This window comes from Larus michahellis, chromosome 2, assembly GCF_964199755.1.
Source record: "Larus michahellis chromosome 2, bLarMic1.1, whole genome shotgun sequence".
Lineage (NCBI taxonomy): Eukaryota > Metazoa > Chordata > Aves > Charadriiformes > Laridae > Larus > Larus michahellis.
Genome location: NC_133897.1, coordinates 1,000,005 through 1,012,056, shown reverse-complemented (window position 1 = coordinate 1,012,056; position 12,052 = coordinate 1,000,005). Strand labels below are relative to the sequence as shown.

Here is a 12,052-nt window from a genome sequence, read left to right as displayed (position 1 = left end):
CGTCCCCGGGAGCCGGGGGGGTGTCAGTCCACGGCGGGGCATCCCCTAGTCCCCGGGGGGCATGATGCCGGGTGGGGGCAGCGGGGGGGGTCCCGCCTCGGCCCCGTGGATCCGCTGGTGATCCTTGAGGGATTCCTTGTAGCGGAAGCTGCGGCCGCAGGCCGGGCACTGGTAGGGCCTTTCGCCGGTGTGGATGCGCTGGTGCTTGAGCAGGTTCTGCTTGCGGATGAAGCTCTTGCCGCAGGCGGCGCAGGCGAAGGGCCGCTCGCCGGTGTGCAGCCGCTGGTGGTTCTGCAGGTGCTCCTTGCGGCTGTAGCACTTGCCGCACTCGGCGCACTTGTAGGGCCGCTCGCCGCGGTGGATCATCTGGTGCCGCACCAACCCCGAGTGGCAGTTGAAGCTCTTGCCGCACTCGGCGCAGGGGTAGGGGCGCTCGGCCGCGTGGCTCCGCTGGTGGATCCGCAGGCTCTTCTTCCCGCTGAAGCTCTTCCCGCACTCGGCGCAGCCGTGCGGACGCTCCTCGGCGGGTCCCGGCGTGGCGGTGGGGACCCCCGTCGCCTCGGGCCCCGGCTCCGCGCCTGGGGCTTTGCCCAGTCTGTGCTGTGCCGGCAAAGCCACTGCTGCCGTTGTCGCCGCCGCCTGTCCCTCGGGGCTCCCGAAACCGGCGCTGGGGAAGAGCAGCTCCCCGGAGCCACCCGGCAAACCCACCTCCTCGGGGGGCTCGGCGTGGGGGCACCGCTCCTCCGTCTTCACCAGCAGCCCCTCGCCGGCTGCAGGGGAGGGAAAGACTCCTGTCAACGCATGCCGGGGGACGGGGGATGTCCCCGAGCCGCAGCCCACCCTGGGTGGGTGCTTTTACCCCCCCAGCCCCGTCCCAGCCCTGCAAAGCCGGGCTAAGCATCGCTCACCGGGACCGGGACCCGTCAGCATCTCCCTCTCCGGCAGCTCCCAGGGCTCGCGGACGCAAGGCTCTTCCTCCTGCTTGATCCACGACAAGAAGTCGTGCGCCGTGATCAGGGCGTCCGCGCCTGCAGGGAAGGACAGGGACGGGGACTCAGCCGAGGAGTGGGGGGGCTGCATCCTGCACCGGGTGGGCCTGGGGGGGGGCCTCCCCCAGCATTGGGCAGCCGGAGGGTGCGCGGGCACGGCCCCGGACTCACCTGCGCAGGGGTCCGCCGGCATCCCCCGCTCCTCCGGGAACTGCTGCTCCCCGACAAAGGCCACCTCCTGCTTGATCCGGGACAGGATGTCGGAGGTGGAGATCAGCGACTCTGTTCACAAGGAGAGACTTGGCCGGCGCCAGGCTGCGGCTGCCCACCGCGACCCCGCGGCCAATGCGCCTCGGGGGGGTGGGACCCCCAGGCTCCGGCCATGCGGGACGTCCCCGTCCCACAGCAGTTACGGGGCATCAAACACCCCCACAGATGTAGGGACAGGTGACCGTGGGACAGCCCATGGGGACAGGTCCCCTTGGGACAGCTCATGGGGATGGGTGGTCATGGGACAGCCCATAGGAATGGGTCCCCTTAGAACAACCCATGGGGATGGGTCACCTTGGGACAGCCCGTGGGGATGGGTGACCATGCGACAACCCATGGAGTTGGGTCACCTTGGGACAGCCCGTGGGGATGGGTGACCATGCGACAACCCATGGAGTTGGGTCACCTTGGGACAGCCCGTGGGGATGGGTGACCATGCGACAACCCATGGAGTTGGGTCACCTTGGGACAGCTCTTGGGGATGGGTCACTTTGGGACAGCCCATGGAGTTGAGTCACCTTGGGACAGCCCATGGGGATGGACGGATGACCGTGGAACAGCCCTTGGGGACAGGTGACCATGGGAGAGCCCGTGGGGATGGATGACCATGGCACAGGCCACGGAGATGGGTGACAACAGCACAGCCGATGGGCACGGGTGACTGTGGGACAGCCCATGGGCTCTGATGTGACGTGGGGGCGGTGGGGGACGCATGGATCTCCTAGTGACGGATGCCCAAGACCCAGCACATCAGTCCTGGGGGATTTTCCGGGGTCACTCGCAGTGGCCCCCTCTCACGCAGTGGGGCGCAGAGTCTGGCCAGGGCTCAAAAACTTGGGTCCTGGGGGTCTGGGACTGCTGGGGAAGGAGGAGGGACATCCCCGGGGTGAGAAATGGGGTGGGGGGGAACACAAGGTGGGAGGCGGCGGGGATGGCCGGGGGGGACCCGGCCGGTGCCTCACCCGCGCAGGCGTCCGGCGGCAGCTCCCTCTGCTCCATCTCCCTCTGCTCGGGGACGCAGGGACCCTCCCCGCGCTCGCCGCGGGGCTGCGCCTCGCTTCTGGAGATGGCACCGTCTGCGCGGGGAGACAGCGGGGCTGGCACCAGCTGGGGGGGCTGCGCCCGCCTGACCCTCCCTGTCACGCGCAGGGGACACGCTGGCATCTCCCCTGGCGGAGAAACTGCCTAAATTTGGCGGGATCTCCGTGCCGGGAGGCCCATGCAGCGCAGATGCTCAGTTCCCTTGATTCTGGGGGATGAGGACCCGCTCCAGCTCCCCGTTTTGGGGGATGAGGACCCGCTCCCACTCCCCGGGACTGGGTGGCACTGGTCGCCTCACGCGGCGGCACCGGCACGGCACATCATCCCACACGAGCTGCACGGATTCCTTCCGAAAGGGGAGGTCCCGGAGCCACGGCGCGGGCCCCCACCGTCCGCTGGTGGGGGACAAGGGCACCCGCATCCGCGACCCGCCGGGGAGACGCGGCCATCACCCCGTCCTGCCGGGAAAGGGGCGAAAAGGGATGTTTACCCAGGGAGAGCAAAGACTCATAGTTCTCCTTCACCAGGTTATTGTACAGCTCTTTCTGCCACTCCTCCAAATTCTTCCACTCCTCCGCCGAGAAGTAGACAGCAATGTCAACAAACGTCACCGGCACCTGCAGGGACAAGCCCCCGGCAGCTCAGCGGCACCACTCCCCACGGGAGCGGAGGGTCCCCCCGCCCGGCCCGCAGCCCCCCCGGGAGCCATTACCTTGGGGACTTCACCCCGGGGGCCGGGGGGCAGCCGCAGCACCCAGAAATTCCTGTTCTTCAGGAGGTTCTCCACGTTCTCCAGGCGCCGCTGGAGCAGCCCGTACTCCTGGATGAGGGTGCCCAGCACGGCCCACTTGCTCTCCAGCTGGTTCCCAAACTCCATGGTCGTCTTCTCGCAGTCCAGGAGTTTCTTCTCGGCCGTGCCGGACCGACCCTCCAGGCTGAGCAAGCGGGTGGCGAGGAGGTCGATCTTCCTCTCCATGGCCTGCACCGTGGCCACCACGGTCCAGAGCGAAGCCTCGGCAGAGTGGAGCTGCGCCTCCCGCACGTGCGCCCGCTCCGGCAGCAGCGGCGGCTGCAGCGGCATCAGGTGGGGGGCTTCCACGTTCCACTCCTGCACCTGGGACGTGGGGAGGACGCGGGTGGGAGGGGGCCCATGGTCAACCCCAACCTTGGGTCATGTCCGGAGCCCCGGCCCCACGGCAGGCATCGTTTCCCCCAATTCAGGAGCTTTTGGCCACCACTGGCCCCAGCACCAGTGGGGACATGCCCTACAGCCGCCACCATGCCCACCCTGTGCCAATGGCTCGGCCGGGCGGGATTTGGCCCCTGGAGTGGTCTGTGGAGGATGGCGCCAGGGAGGCACCGGGCCGCCCGGATCAGGGATGTCTGGGGACATCCTGGGGACACACGTGAATCCCAGGTCAGAGGTGCCTGGGGCACCCTGGGGCTGAAGCCTGCACGGAGCACCCCAGGGGCACTAGGACGTCCTGGGGGCACGGGGACATCCTGGGTCAGAGGTGCCCTGTCACATCCTGGGGACACACGGGTATCCCGGGTCAGAGGTACCCAGGGACATCCCGGGTCAGCAGTGGCCTGCCACATCCCTGGGGCACCAGGGAATCCTGACGACATGGGGACATCCAGGCTCAGAGGTGCCCAGCCACATCCCAGAGACACTGGGACATCCCAGGTCAGAGGTGCCCAGCCACATCCCGGGGACATCGTGGGTCAGAAGTGCCTGAGAACATCCTGGGGACACACGGGTATCCCAGAGCATGGGGACATCCTGGGTCAGAGGTGCTCCAGGGTCATCCTGGGGACACATGGGCATCCCGGGTCAGCGGTGCCCGGCCACATCCCAGGGGCATGGGGACATCCCAGGTCAGTCCCAGAGACATCCTGGTGACACAAGGGGACATCCAGGGATCACGGGGACACCCCGGGTCGGAGGTGCCTGGTCACATCCCGGGGACGTCCCGGGTCAGAAGTGCCCAGGAACATCCTGGTGACACATGGGCACCCCGGCTCAGAGGTTCCTGGCCACATCCCGGGGGCATGGGGACACCCCAGATCGGAGGCGCCTGGTCACATCCCGGGGACACGGGGACACCCTGGGTCAGCAGTGCCCGGCCACATCCTGGGGACATGGGGACATCCCGGGCCAGCAGTGCCCACATACATGACATATGGGGACGCGCCAGGTCAGAGGTGCCCAGGGACATCCTGGTGACACATGGGCATCCCGGGTCAGAGGTGTCTGGCCACATCCCGGGGACATGGGGACATCCTGGGTCACAGGTACCTGGTCACATCACGGGGACACCCCTGGTCAGCAGGGCCAGGCCACATCCCGGGGACATGGGGACATCCCGGCTCAGCGGTGCCCAGGGACATCCCGGATCAGAGGTGCCTGGCCACATCCCAGTGGCATGGGGACACCCCGGGGGCACGGGGACAGCCCAGGTCAGAAGTGTCTGGCCACATCCCAGGGACATGGGGACATGCCAGGTCAGAGGTACCCAGGGACGCCCTGGCTCAGCGGTGCCCGGACACATCCCAGGGGCACAGGGACACCCTGGGTCAGAGGTGCCTTGTCACATCCTGGGGGACATGGCAACGTCCCGGGTCAGAGGTGCCCAGCCATATCCCAGGGGACATGGGGACATCCCGGGTCAGTGGTGCCCGGCTACATCCCGGTGGCATGGGGACACCCTGGGTCCGAGGTGCCTGGTCACATGCCGGGGGACACGGGGACACCCTGGGTCAGCAGTGCCCGGCCACGTCCTGGGGACATGGGGACATCCCGGGTCAGAAGAGCCCAGGGACATCCCAGGTCAGCGGTGCCCAGCCATATCCCAGGGACATGGGGACATCCCGGGCCACAGGTACCTGGTCACATCCTGGGGGCACAGGGACATCCCGGGTCAGTGGTGCCCAGGGACATCCCGGGGACGTGGGGACATCCCGGGTCAGAGGTGCCCAGGGACATCCCGGGTCAGAGGTGCCCGGCCACATCCCGGTGGCATGGGGACACCCCGGGTCGGAGGTGCCTGGTCACATCCCGGTGGCACGGGGACACCCCGGGTCAGCGGCGCCCGGCCACATGCCGGTGGCACGGGGACACCCCGGGGGCAGCCCGGGTCGGGTCCCCGGGGTCCGGCGGGGTCCGGCGGGCGCAGGGGGTGGCGGGGGCTCGGCGGGCGGGGGGTGCCGGGGGGGGTCCCGACGGCGTGGGGGGGTCCGGGCCGGTGCCGGCGGGGCCGAAGCGGGGCCGCCCCTCCCCCGGTGCCGGCGCCGGTGCCCCCCGGAGGGCTCCGACCGCTCTTACCTGGGCGGGCGCCCACTCGGCCATGGCCCCGCGGTGCTGGGCCGGGCCCCGGCTGGGAGCGGGCCGCGGCGGGGAGGGCGCGGAGCGGAGCGGGGCCGCGCTGCCGCCCGCCGCCGCGCCGGGGCCGGGGCCGGGAGCGGAGCCGGGGCCGGGGCCGCTGTCGGTGGCTGCGCGCTGCGGGCCGGGCCCCGCCGCCCCGCCGAGGAGCCAGGGGCAGCCGGGGAATTGCATCCGCCACCTCCGGGCTTGGCGGCGGCGGGCGGGGGGGAGCGAGCGGCGCCGAGCGCGGAGCACTGCCGCCTACCGGCACCGGGGCCGCCGGCACCGGCACGGGTGTCAGTACCGGCACAGGCACCGGCACCGGCATCCGTACCGGCGCCAGCATCAGTACCGGCACCGGCACCGGCACCGGCATGGGCATCTGTACTGGCACCAGCATCAGTACCGGCACTGGCATCGGCACCGGCACTGGCACTGGCATGGGCATCTGTACTAGCACCAGCATCAGTACCGGCACCGGCATCGGCACCGGCATCGGCACCGGCACTGGCATGGGCATCTGTACTGGCACCAGCATCAGTACCGGCACCGGCATCGGCACCGGCACTGGCATGGGCATCACCACTGGCAACAGCATCAGTACCGGCACCGGCATCGGCACCAGCATGGGCATCAGTACCAGCAACAGCACGGGTATTGGCACCAGCATCAGCACTGGCACCGGCACCGGCATGGGCGTCAGTAATGGCACTGGCATGGGCATCAGTACCAGCACCACCATGGGCACCGGCATCAGCATCAGTACCGGCACAAGCACTAGCATTGGCACCGGCACTGCCACCAGTACTGGTACCGGCACCAGCATCGGCACCAGCATCGGCACCAGCACTGCCATGGACATCAAGTACCGGCACCGCCACTGGCATGGGCATCAGTACTAGCACCAATATTGGCACCGCACCAGCATGGGCATCAGAACCAGCGCGGGCACTGGCACAGGCATCAGCACCGGTGTCAGCATGGGCATCGGTATTGGCATCGGTACCAGCATCAGCACCAGTACCAGTACTGGTGGTATCTCAGGACCAGTATCAGCACCAGTGTCAGTGCTGGTACTGGCATTGGCACGAAGTCCTGGCATCGTCACCGGCATGGGCATCAGTATTGACACAGGCACGGGCATTGGCACCAGTGTCATCAGGGGCATTGGTATCGGCACTGGCACCAGCGTTGGCACCAGTATTGAGCCCCAGGACCAGTATCGGCATCAGGTTGGACTGGGTGGTCTTAAAGGTCCCTTCCAACCCAGGCAATTCTATGATCCTATGATCAGTGCCAGTGTCGGCACTGGTATCGGCACTGACATCAGCACTGGCATGGGCATCAGTATCAACACTAGCATGGGCATGGGCATCAGAACTGGTGTCAGCATGGGCATCGGTATCAGCCCTGGCACCAGCACCAGCCACTGGTACCAAGCCCCAGCACTGGTATCAGCATCCGCACCAGTATCAGCACTGGTATCAGCATTGGTGTTGGCACCAGCACCAAGCTCTGGCACTGGCATTGGCAGGGGCATCAGTATTGACACCGGCACAGGCATGGGCGCTGGCACCGGTGTCAGCGTGGGCACCGGTATTGGCACTGGCACCAGCATCAGCACCAGCACTGACACCAGCACCAGTACTGAGCCCCAGCACCGGTGTCAGTGCTGGTATTGGCATGGGTATCGGCACCAAACCCTGGTGCTGGCATTGGCACAAGCATGGGCATCAGTATCGACTCTAGCACGGGCACCAGCACCAACATCGGTGCTGGCATCAGTACAGACATTGGTATTGGCAGAGGCACCAGCACTGGAATCGAGCCCCAGCACCGGTATCAGCATCAGGACCAGTGCTGGCAATGTTACCGGCGTTGGCATCAGCACTGGCACCAAGCCCTGGCACTGGCATTGGCACCGACGGCATCAGTATCAACACAGGCATGGGCATTGGCATCAGAACTGGTGTCATCACACACATTGGCATCGGCACTGGCACCAGCACCGGTACCAAGCCCAGCATTGGTATCAGCATCAGCACCAGTATCGGCACCAGTACAGGCACCGGCACCAGCACCAAGCCCCAGCGTCTGTATCAGTATCAGCATTGGCACCAGTATCAGCATTGGCACCAGTATCAGCGCTGGTATCGGTATTGGCATCGGCACCAGCATCAAGCCCTGGCATCGTCACCAGTATTGACACCGACACTGGCATCGACGTCGTCACCAGCATCACCACCCGAACCAGCACCAGGCCCAGCCCCAGCACCAGCCCCGGCTCCAGGATCAGCCCCAGCCCTGAGCCCAAAGACCCCGGGTCGCCCTGCTCAGCCCCCCAGGGTGACAACCCCCCGACGGGGCTGGGGACGGGGGTGTCTCCCCACGCTCAGCCTTGGGCTGCGCTGCTGGGACCCCCGGTGTCCCTCCAGCAAACACCGGGTGACACCATCGGGTCGGGAGCCCGGGCGGTGACGGGGGGCTGCGCTCTGCCGGAGCGGGCAGCGGGACAAGAAGGGTTAACGGGCCGAGCAGGCGTCACGGGAGCCCGAGCAGCCATTTCGCTGGAGGATGCCGTCTCTTCCCGCCGCCGTGTCCCCCCCAGCGCCGCGTCCCCCAGCTGGGGCACCCCTAAGACCCCCCCCCCCCAGCCCCTGCCCCATGGCCCGGCATCCGCAGGGCTGAGCCCACCCGGTGAGCTGGCACCCACCCGGGCAGGAGGAGGGGACCGGGGTGTCCCCTGGGACCGAGGGTGCAGACCCAGCCCACGGCTGGGTGGCTGGTGACATCCCACGGGGGCTGGGGAGCTCCCGGAGCCGGGGGAGATGGGACAGGGACCCCAAAGGGCCCCCCTGAAAGCAGCTTTAGGGGAGCTCGTTCTCCCTCTGCAATTAAAGGGGCGGGTGGGAAACGATTCTTCGTCAAAATAAAAAAACCAAACCAGCTCGGGATTGCAGAACTGCCACCGTCCAGCACCGTCCCCACCACCCCGCTCCCCGGGGACCAGGGTTCCTCTGCATCCCCTCGCCCGGACCTCGGCACGCAGCACCCCCGGCACGACCGCGGGGCCGGGAGGGCACCAGGGACCGGCATGTGGCAACGGGGACCAGCAGTCAGACGCAGCACGGCCACGTGAGCCCCGTTTCTTTGGGAAACCGGCAAATAACGGCAGTTTGCTGGTGTGTTCTCCCCGCTCCCCACCATCCCCTCGCACCCAGCAGCTCCGGGTGGGAAGGAGCCGGCTCCTGCCCAAGGGCAGGGATGTCCCTGCCGGGAGGGGACGGGGACCAGCCGCTCTCCCACCTTCTCACCAGCTCTGGAGGGCAGGTCCGTGCTTGCGGGGAGCGGGCGCGGTGATGAACGGGCACAAATCTGACACCTCGAGGTACAGGGGCCAGCAGGGACCCCCGCGGTCACCGCCGGCCGGCAGCGGGTTTGGTCACAAAAAAAAATAAAAGCGTTTCCATAAAACCTGCTCGGAGCTGTTTGGGATCGGTGACCCGCGGAGACCAGGGTACGAAACCAAGCCCTTTGGGTGACGGGTGAGAGGAAGGACCCTCTGCATCGCTGCCACAATCCCTCGGCATCGTCTGCCTCTTGCATCCCCTCCCAGTTTCCCCCACCATGTCCGAGGACACCCACCAGGCGAGGCCACCGCCGCCGTGAGGGCACAGGACCTAAAGAACTCCCTGGACCCCGCAGGAGGACGACGCAGGAGGGTTTTGGAGCGCGCAGCACCCCCCGGGCAGGGCGTCGAGCCCCTCGTTTTCGCCTCTCCTCCCACCAGACCTCTCCTTTCCCGTGGGTTCGGCGAGGTTTGAGGTTACGGCTGCTCCTGCGCCGGGTAAAACCGCAGGTCGAACCAAGAGCCGGGGAGCAGCAGGCAGCGGCGGAGGGTCAGAGACACCCCGCGCCCGGAGCCGGCGCCGAGTTGCCGGAGTAGACCGGGAATTCCCGTGCTGGGGACACCGGGAAGGAACATAAAACATCTGCTGGGATCCAGGGGTTTCTTTTCCTCGGCCACGGATTCAGCCAGCGTCAGCTCGGGCAGGGTTTGCTTGGTTTATCCCTGAGATTTTTCAAACGTCTCTTACCGCGTAGGGAATATTTCCCCGGGAATGTCAAATCCTCCTGCGGGAAGCTTTGCTCACCCAGGGCAGCAGTTGCTGAAGACCCCGCTCTTTGCGGCACTGGGGAATTAAAAGCACGGTCCGATGCTGGGGGCCGGGAGCGTCCCGCGGGATCCAGCGCTCGGGAGGGGGAGGAATCATCCCTCTGCATGGGCCGAGCCGCTTCCGAGCCCGGGAGGATGCATTGTCCCCGCCGGGGCTCCCGGGGGGCTGAGAGCGGTGCGGGATACCCGGGTTGTGACACCATTTCCCAAACCGGAGCATCCCGAGCGTCTCCAGGGTTGGGTGAGTTTTGCCCGTTTTGGGGACGACAGCTCAAGAGATACCCGTTTGCTGCCACCGATCCGGGGCTCCCTCCGGAGCCGCTCGCTCCCCACGTCCTCTCCCCGATGTTCCTCCGAGGGCTCCTGAAAGGTCCCACAAGGACCCAGCTCCACAAGAAGAGCAGCAGGAGGCCACATCCAAGATCCATCCGGGCTCGGACCCGTCCCAGGGTGTGAGACCACAGCGAAGGCGCCGTACTAACGCCGAAGCATCGCTCCGCAGCCCAGGGACACCCTGAGCCAGAAGCGGTGTCGCCGTATTGAAGAATTTCTATCATTTTCTTAATTCCGGGAATTTATCCGACCCGGCGTAACGTCTCTGCAGCTGCAGCACTGTCATGGTTTAGGCTGGGATGGAGGTGACTTTCTTACTAGCAGCTGGCGTAGTGGTATATTTTGGATTTGGGGTCAAAATCGCGCCGGTAAAAAACTGGTTTTGGTTGTTTCTAAGCAGCCAAAGGCCTTTTCTGCTCCTCACCTCACCCCCGCCAGCGATGGGCTTGGGGGGCGCAAGGGGTTGGGAGGGGACGCAGCCGGGACAGCTGACCCCGACTGACTAAAGGGATGTTCTACGACACGTAATTAGAGTTTAGAGTGATGGCGTTTGTCTTCCCAAGCCACCGCCACGCAGGATGGAGCCCGGCTGTCCTGGAGATGGCTGAACACCCGCCTGCAATGGAGAGCCGGGAATGAATTCCCTGTTCCGCTTTGCTTGCGTGCGCCGCCTTCGCTTTAGTCGTCAAAGCGTCTTTATCTCAACCCACGAGTTTTTCCTCACTTTCACTCTTCCCATTCCCCCGCCGGGGATGGGGACGCGCAAGCTGCGCGGTCCCGCTTGTCGTCCGGGTTAAAGCGCGACATCCGCGGAGGCCACCAGCCTCGCCGACCCCTGCGGGAAGAGCCGCCCCCTTCCCTCGGCTCGCAAACGGTTTCACTTGGCGTCTCCCAGGCACTTGCCATGAAACCGCTTCCAGCTCTGCCTCCAAACTGGGGCAACTGGAAACACCTGGACGGGATGGGACAGACCAGACTAGAATAACGCTCAGTAAACCGAGATAAGGCCAAACTCGCCCCCCCCCCCCCCAAAAAAAAAAGCAGACGGAGCTTTATGGGAAAAGGGTTGGGGTTTTTCTTGATGGCTTTTAGCAAAAAGCCGCGTGGAAAGGGAAGACGATCTCTTCCCAGAAAGGGCTCGTCCGAGACCTCAGATTCTGTCATTTTGTGTTTTATTCGCATCACGGCAGCGCCCGCAGCCCAGGAGGCACCGGTCGAACACGCAAGACGAGACCCTTCATCTGACGGGGCAAGAGGAGAGAGAGACAAGCACGGAGGAACTTTAAAGAGGAATAACCTTTTCTCAACATCAATCTCTTAATTTGCAAACGGAAGAGAAGGCAACGGGAGAGGACTCTTCAGACGGCAATCCCTAGAGCAGAATTAAGCCAGAAAAGGGGAGAAAAGCCCCACATGCCACATCCCGATCCCGTTTCTACCGTTCAGAGAACGTAAGGGCTCTTAAAACTAAAAAGGTTTTCTAAAATTCTCAAAATGTCTAAAATTCTCCGAGCTGAAAAGCCTCAGATGTGTTTCTGTCGCCGCTGCTCCTGACAAGGCGGGACATAGCGGGGCGAGCTTTACACCTGCAGACTAAACATGACCTAAAGCTTTTTAAAAATTAAAAATAAAAGTCAAGAAACGAGCTGGAAATCCTCTTTAAAGAAAACCCGTCTCGCTACAGATCTGGCTTTTTTTTTTTTTTTTTTTTCCCCCCCCGGCCACGCAAACCCAGGAGTTTATGCAGTCGCTTGTTGTTTCCCCAACGCAGGAACGTCATTTCTCAAGGCCAACAGAGGGATTCTCAGCTTCGGTTTCTTATTAAATTACGTAGTTTACGAAAAACCTCTTCCTCTCCCTGCTCCAAGAGAACGAAGA

The 12,052-nt window shown here is 65.1% G+C and overlaps 1 protein-coding gene across 1 annotated transcript in view; it reads right to left on the bottom strand.

Moving 5' to 3' along the window:
• LOC141738203 (uncharacterized) overlaps positions 1–5,868 on the bottom strand; it is a 43,306-nt gene extending 37,438 nt beyond the window's left edge. Inside the window, exons 1-7 of the mRNA XM_074573394.1 lie at positions 5,626–5,868; positions 3,013–3,414; positions 2,791–2,917; positions 2,222–2,335; positions 1,161–1,271; positions 909–1,028; positions 51–770 (exon numbers count right to left, since the gene is read on the bottom strand). Coding sequence (XP_074429495.1) covers positions 51–770; positions 909–1,028; positions 1,161–1,271; positions 2,222–2,335; positions 2,791–2,917; positions 3,013–3,414; positions 5,626–5,856 — 1,825 coding nt within the window. The 5' untranslated portion in view covers positions 5,857–5,868. The remainder of the gene's footprint in view (positions 1–50; positions 771–908; positions 1,029–1,160; positions 1,272–2,221; positions 2,336–2,790; positions 2,918–3,012; positions 3,415–5,625) is intronic.
• Positions 5,869–12,052: the final 6,184 nt, after the last annotated feature.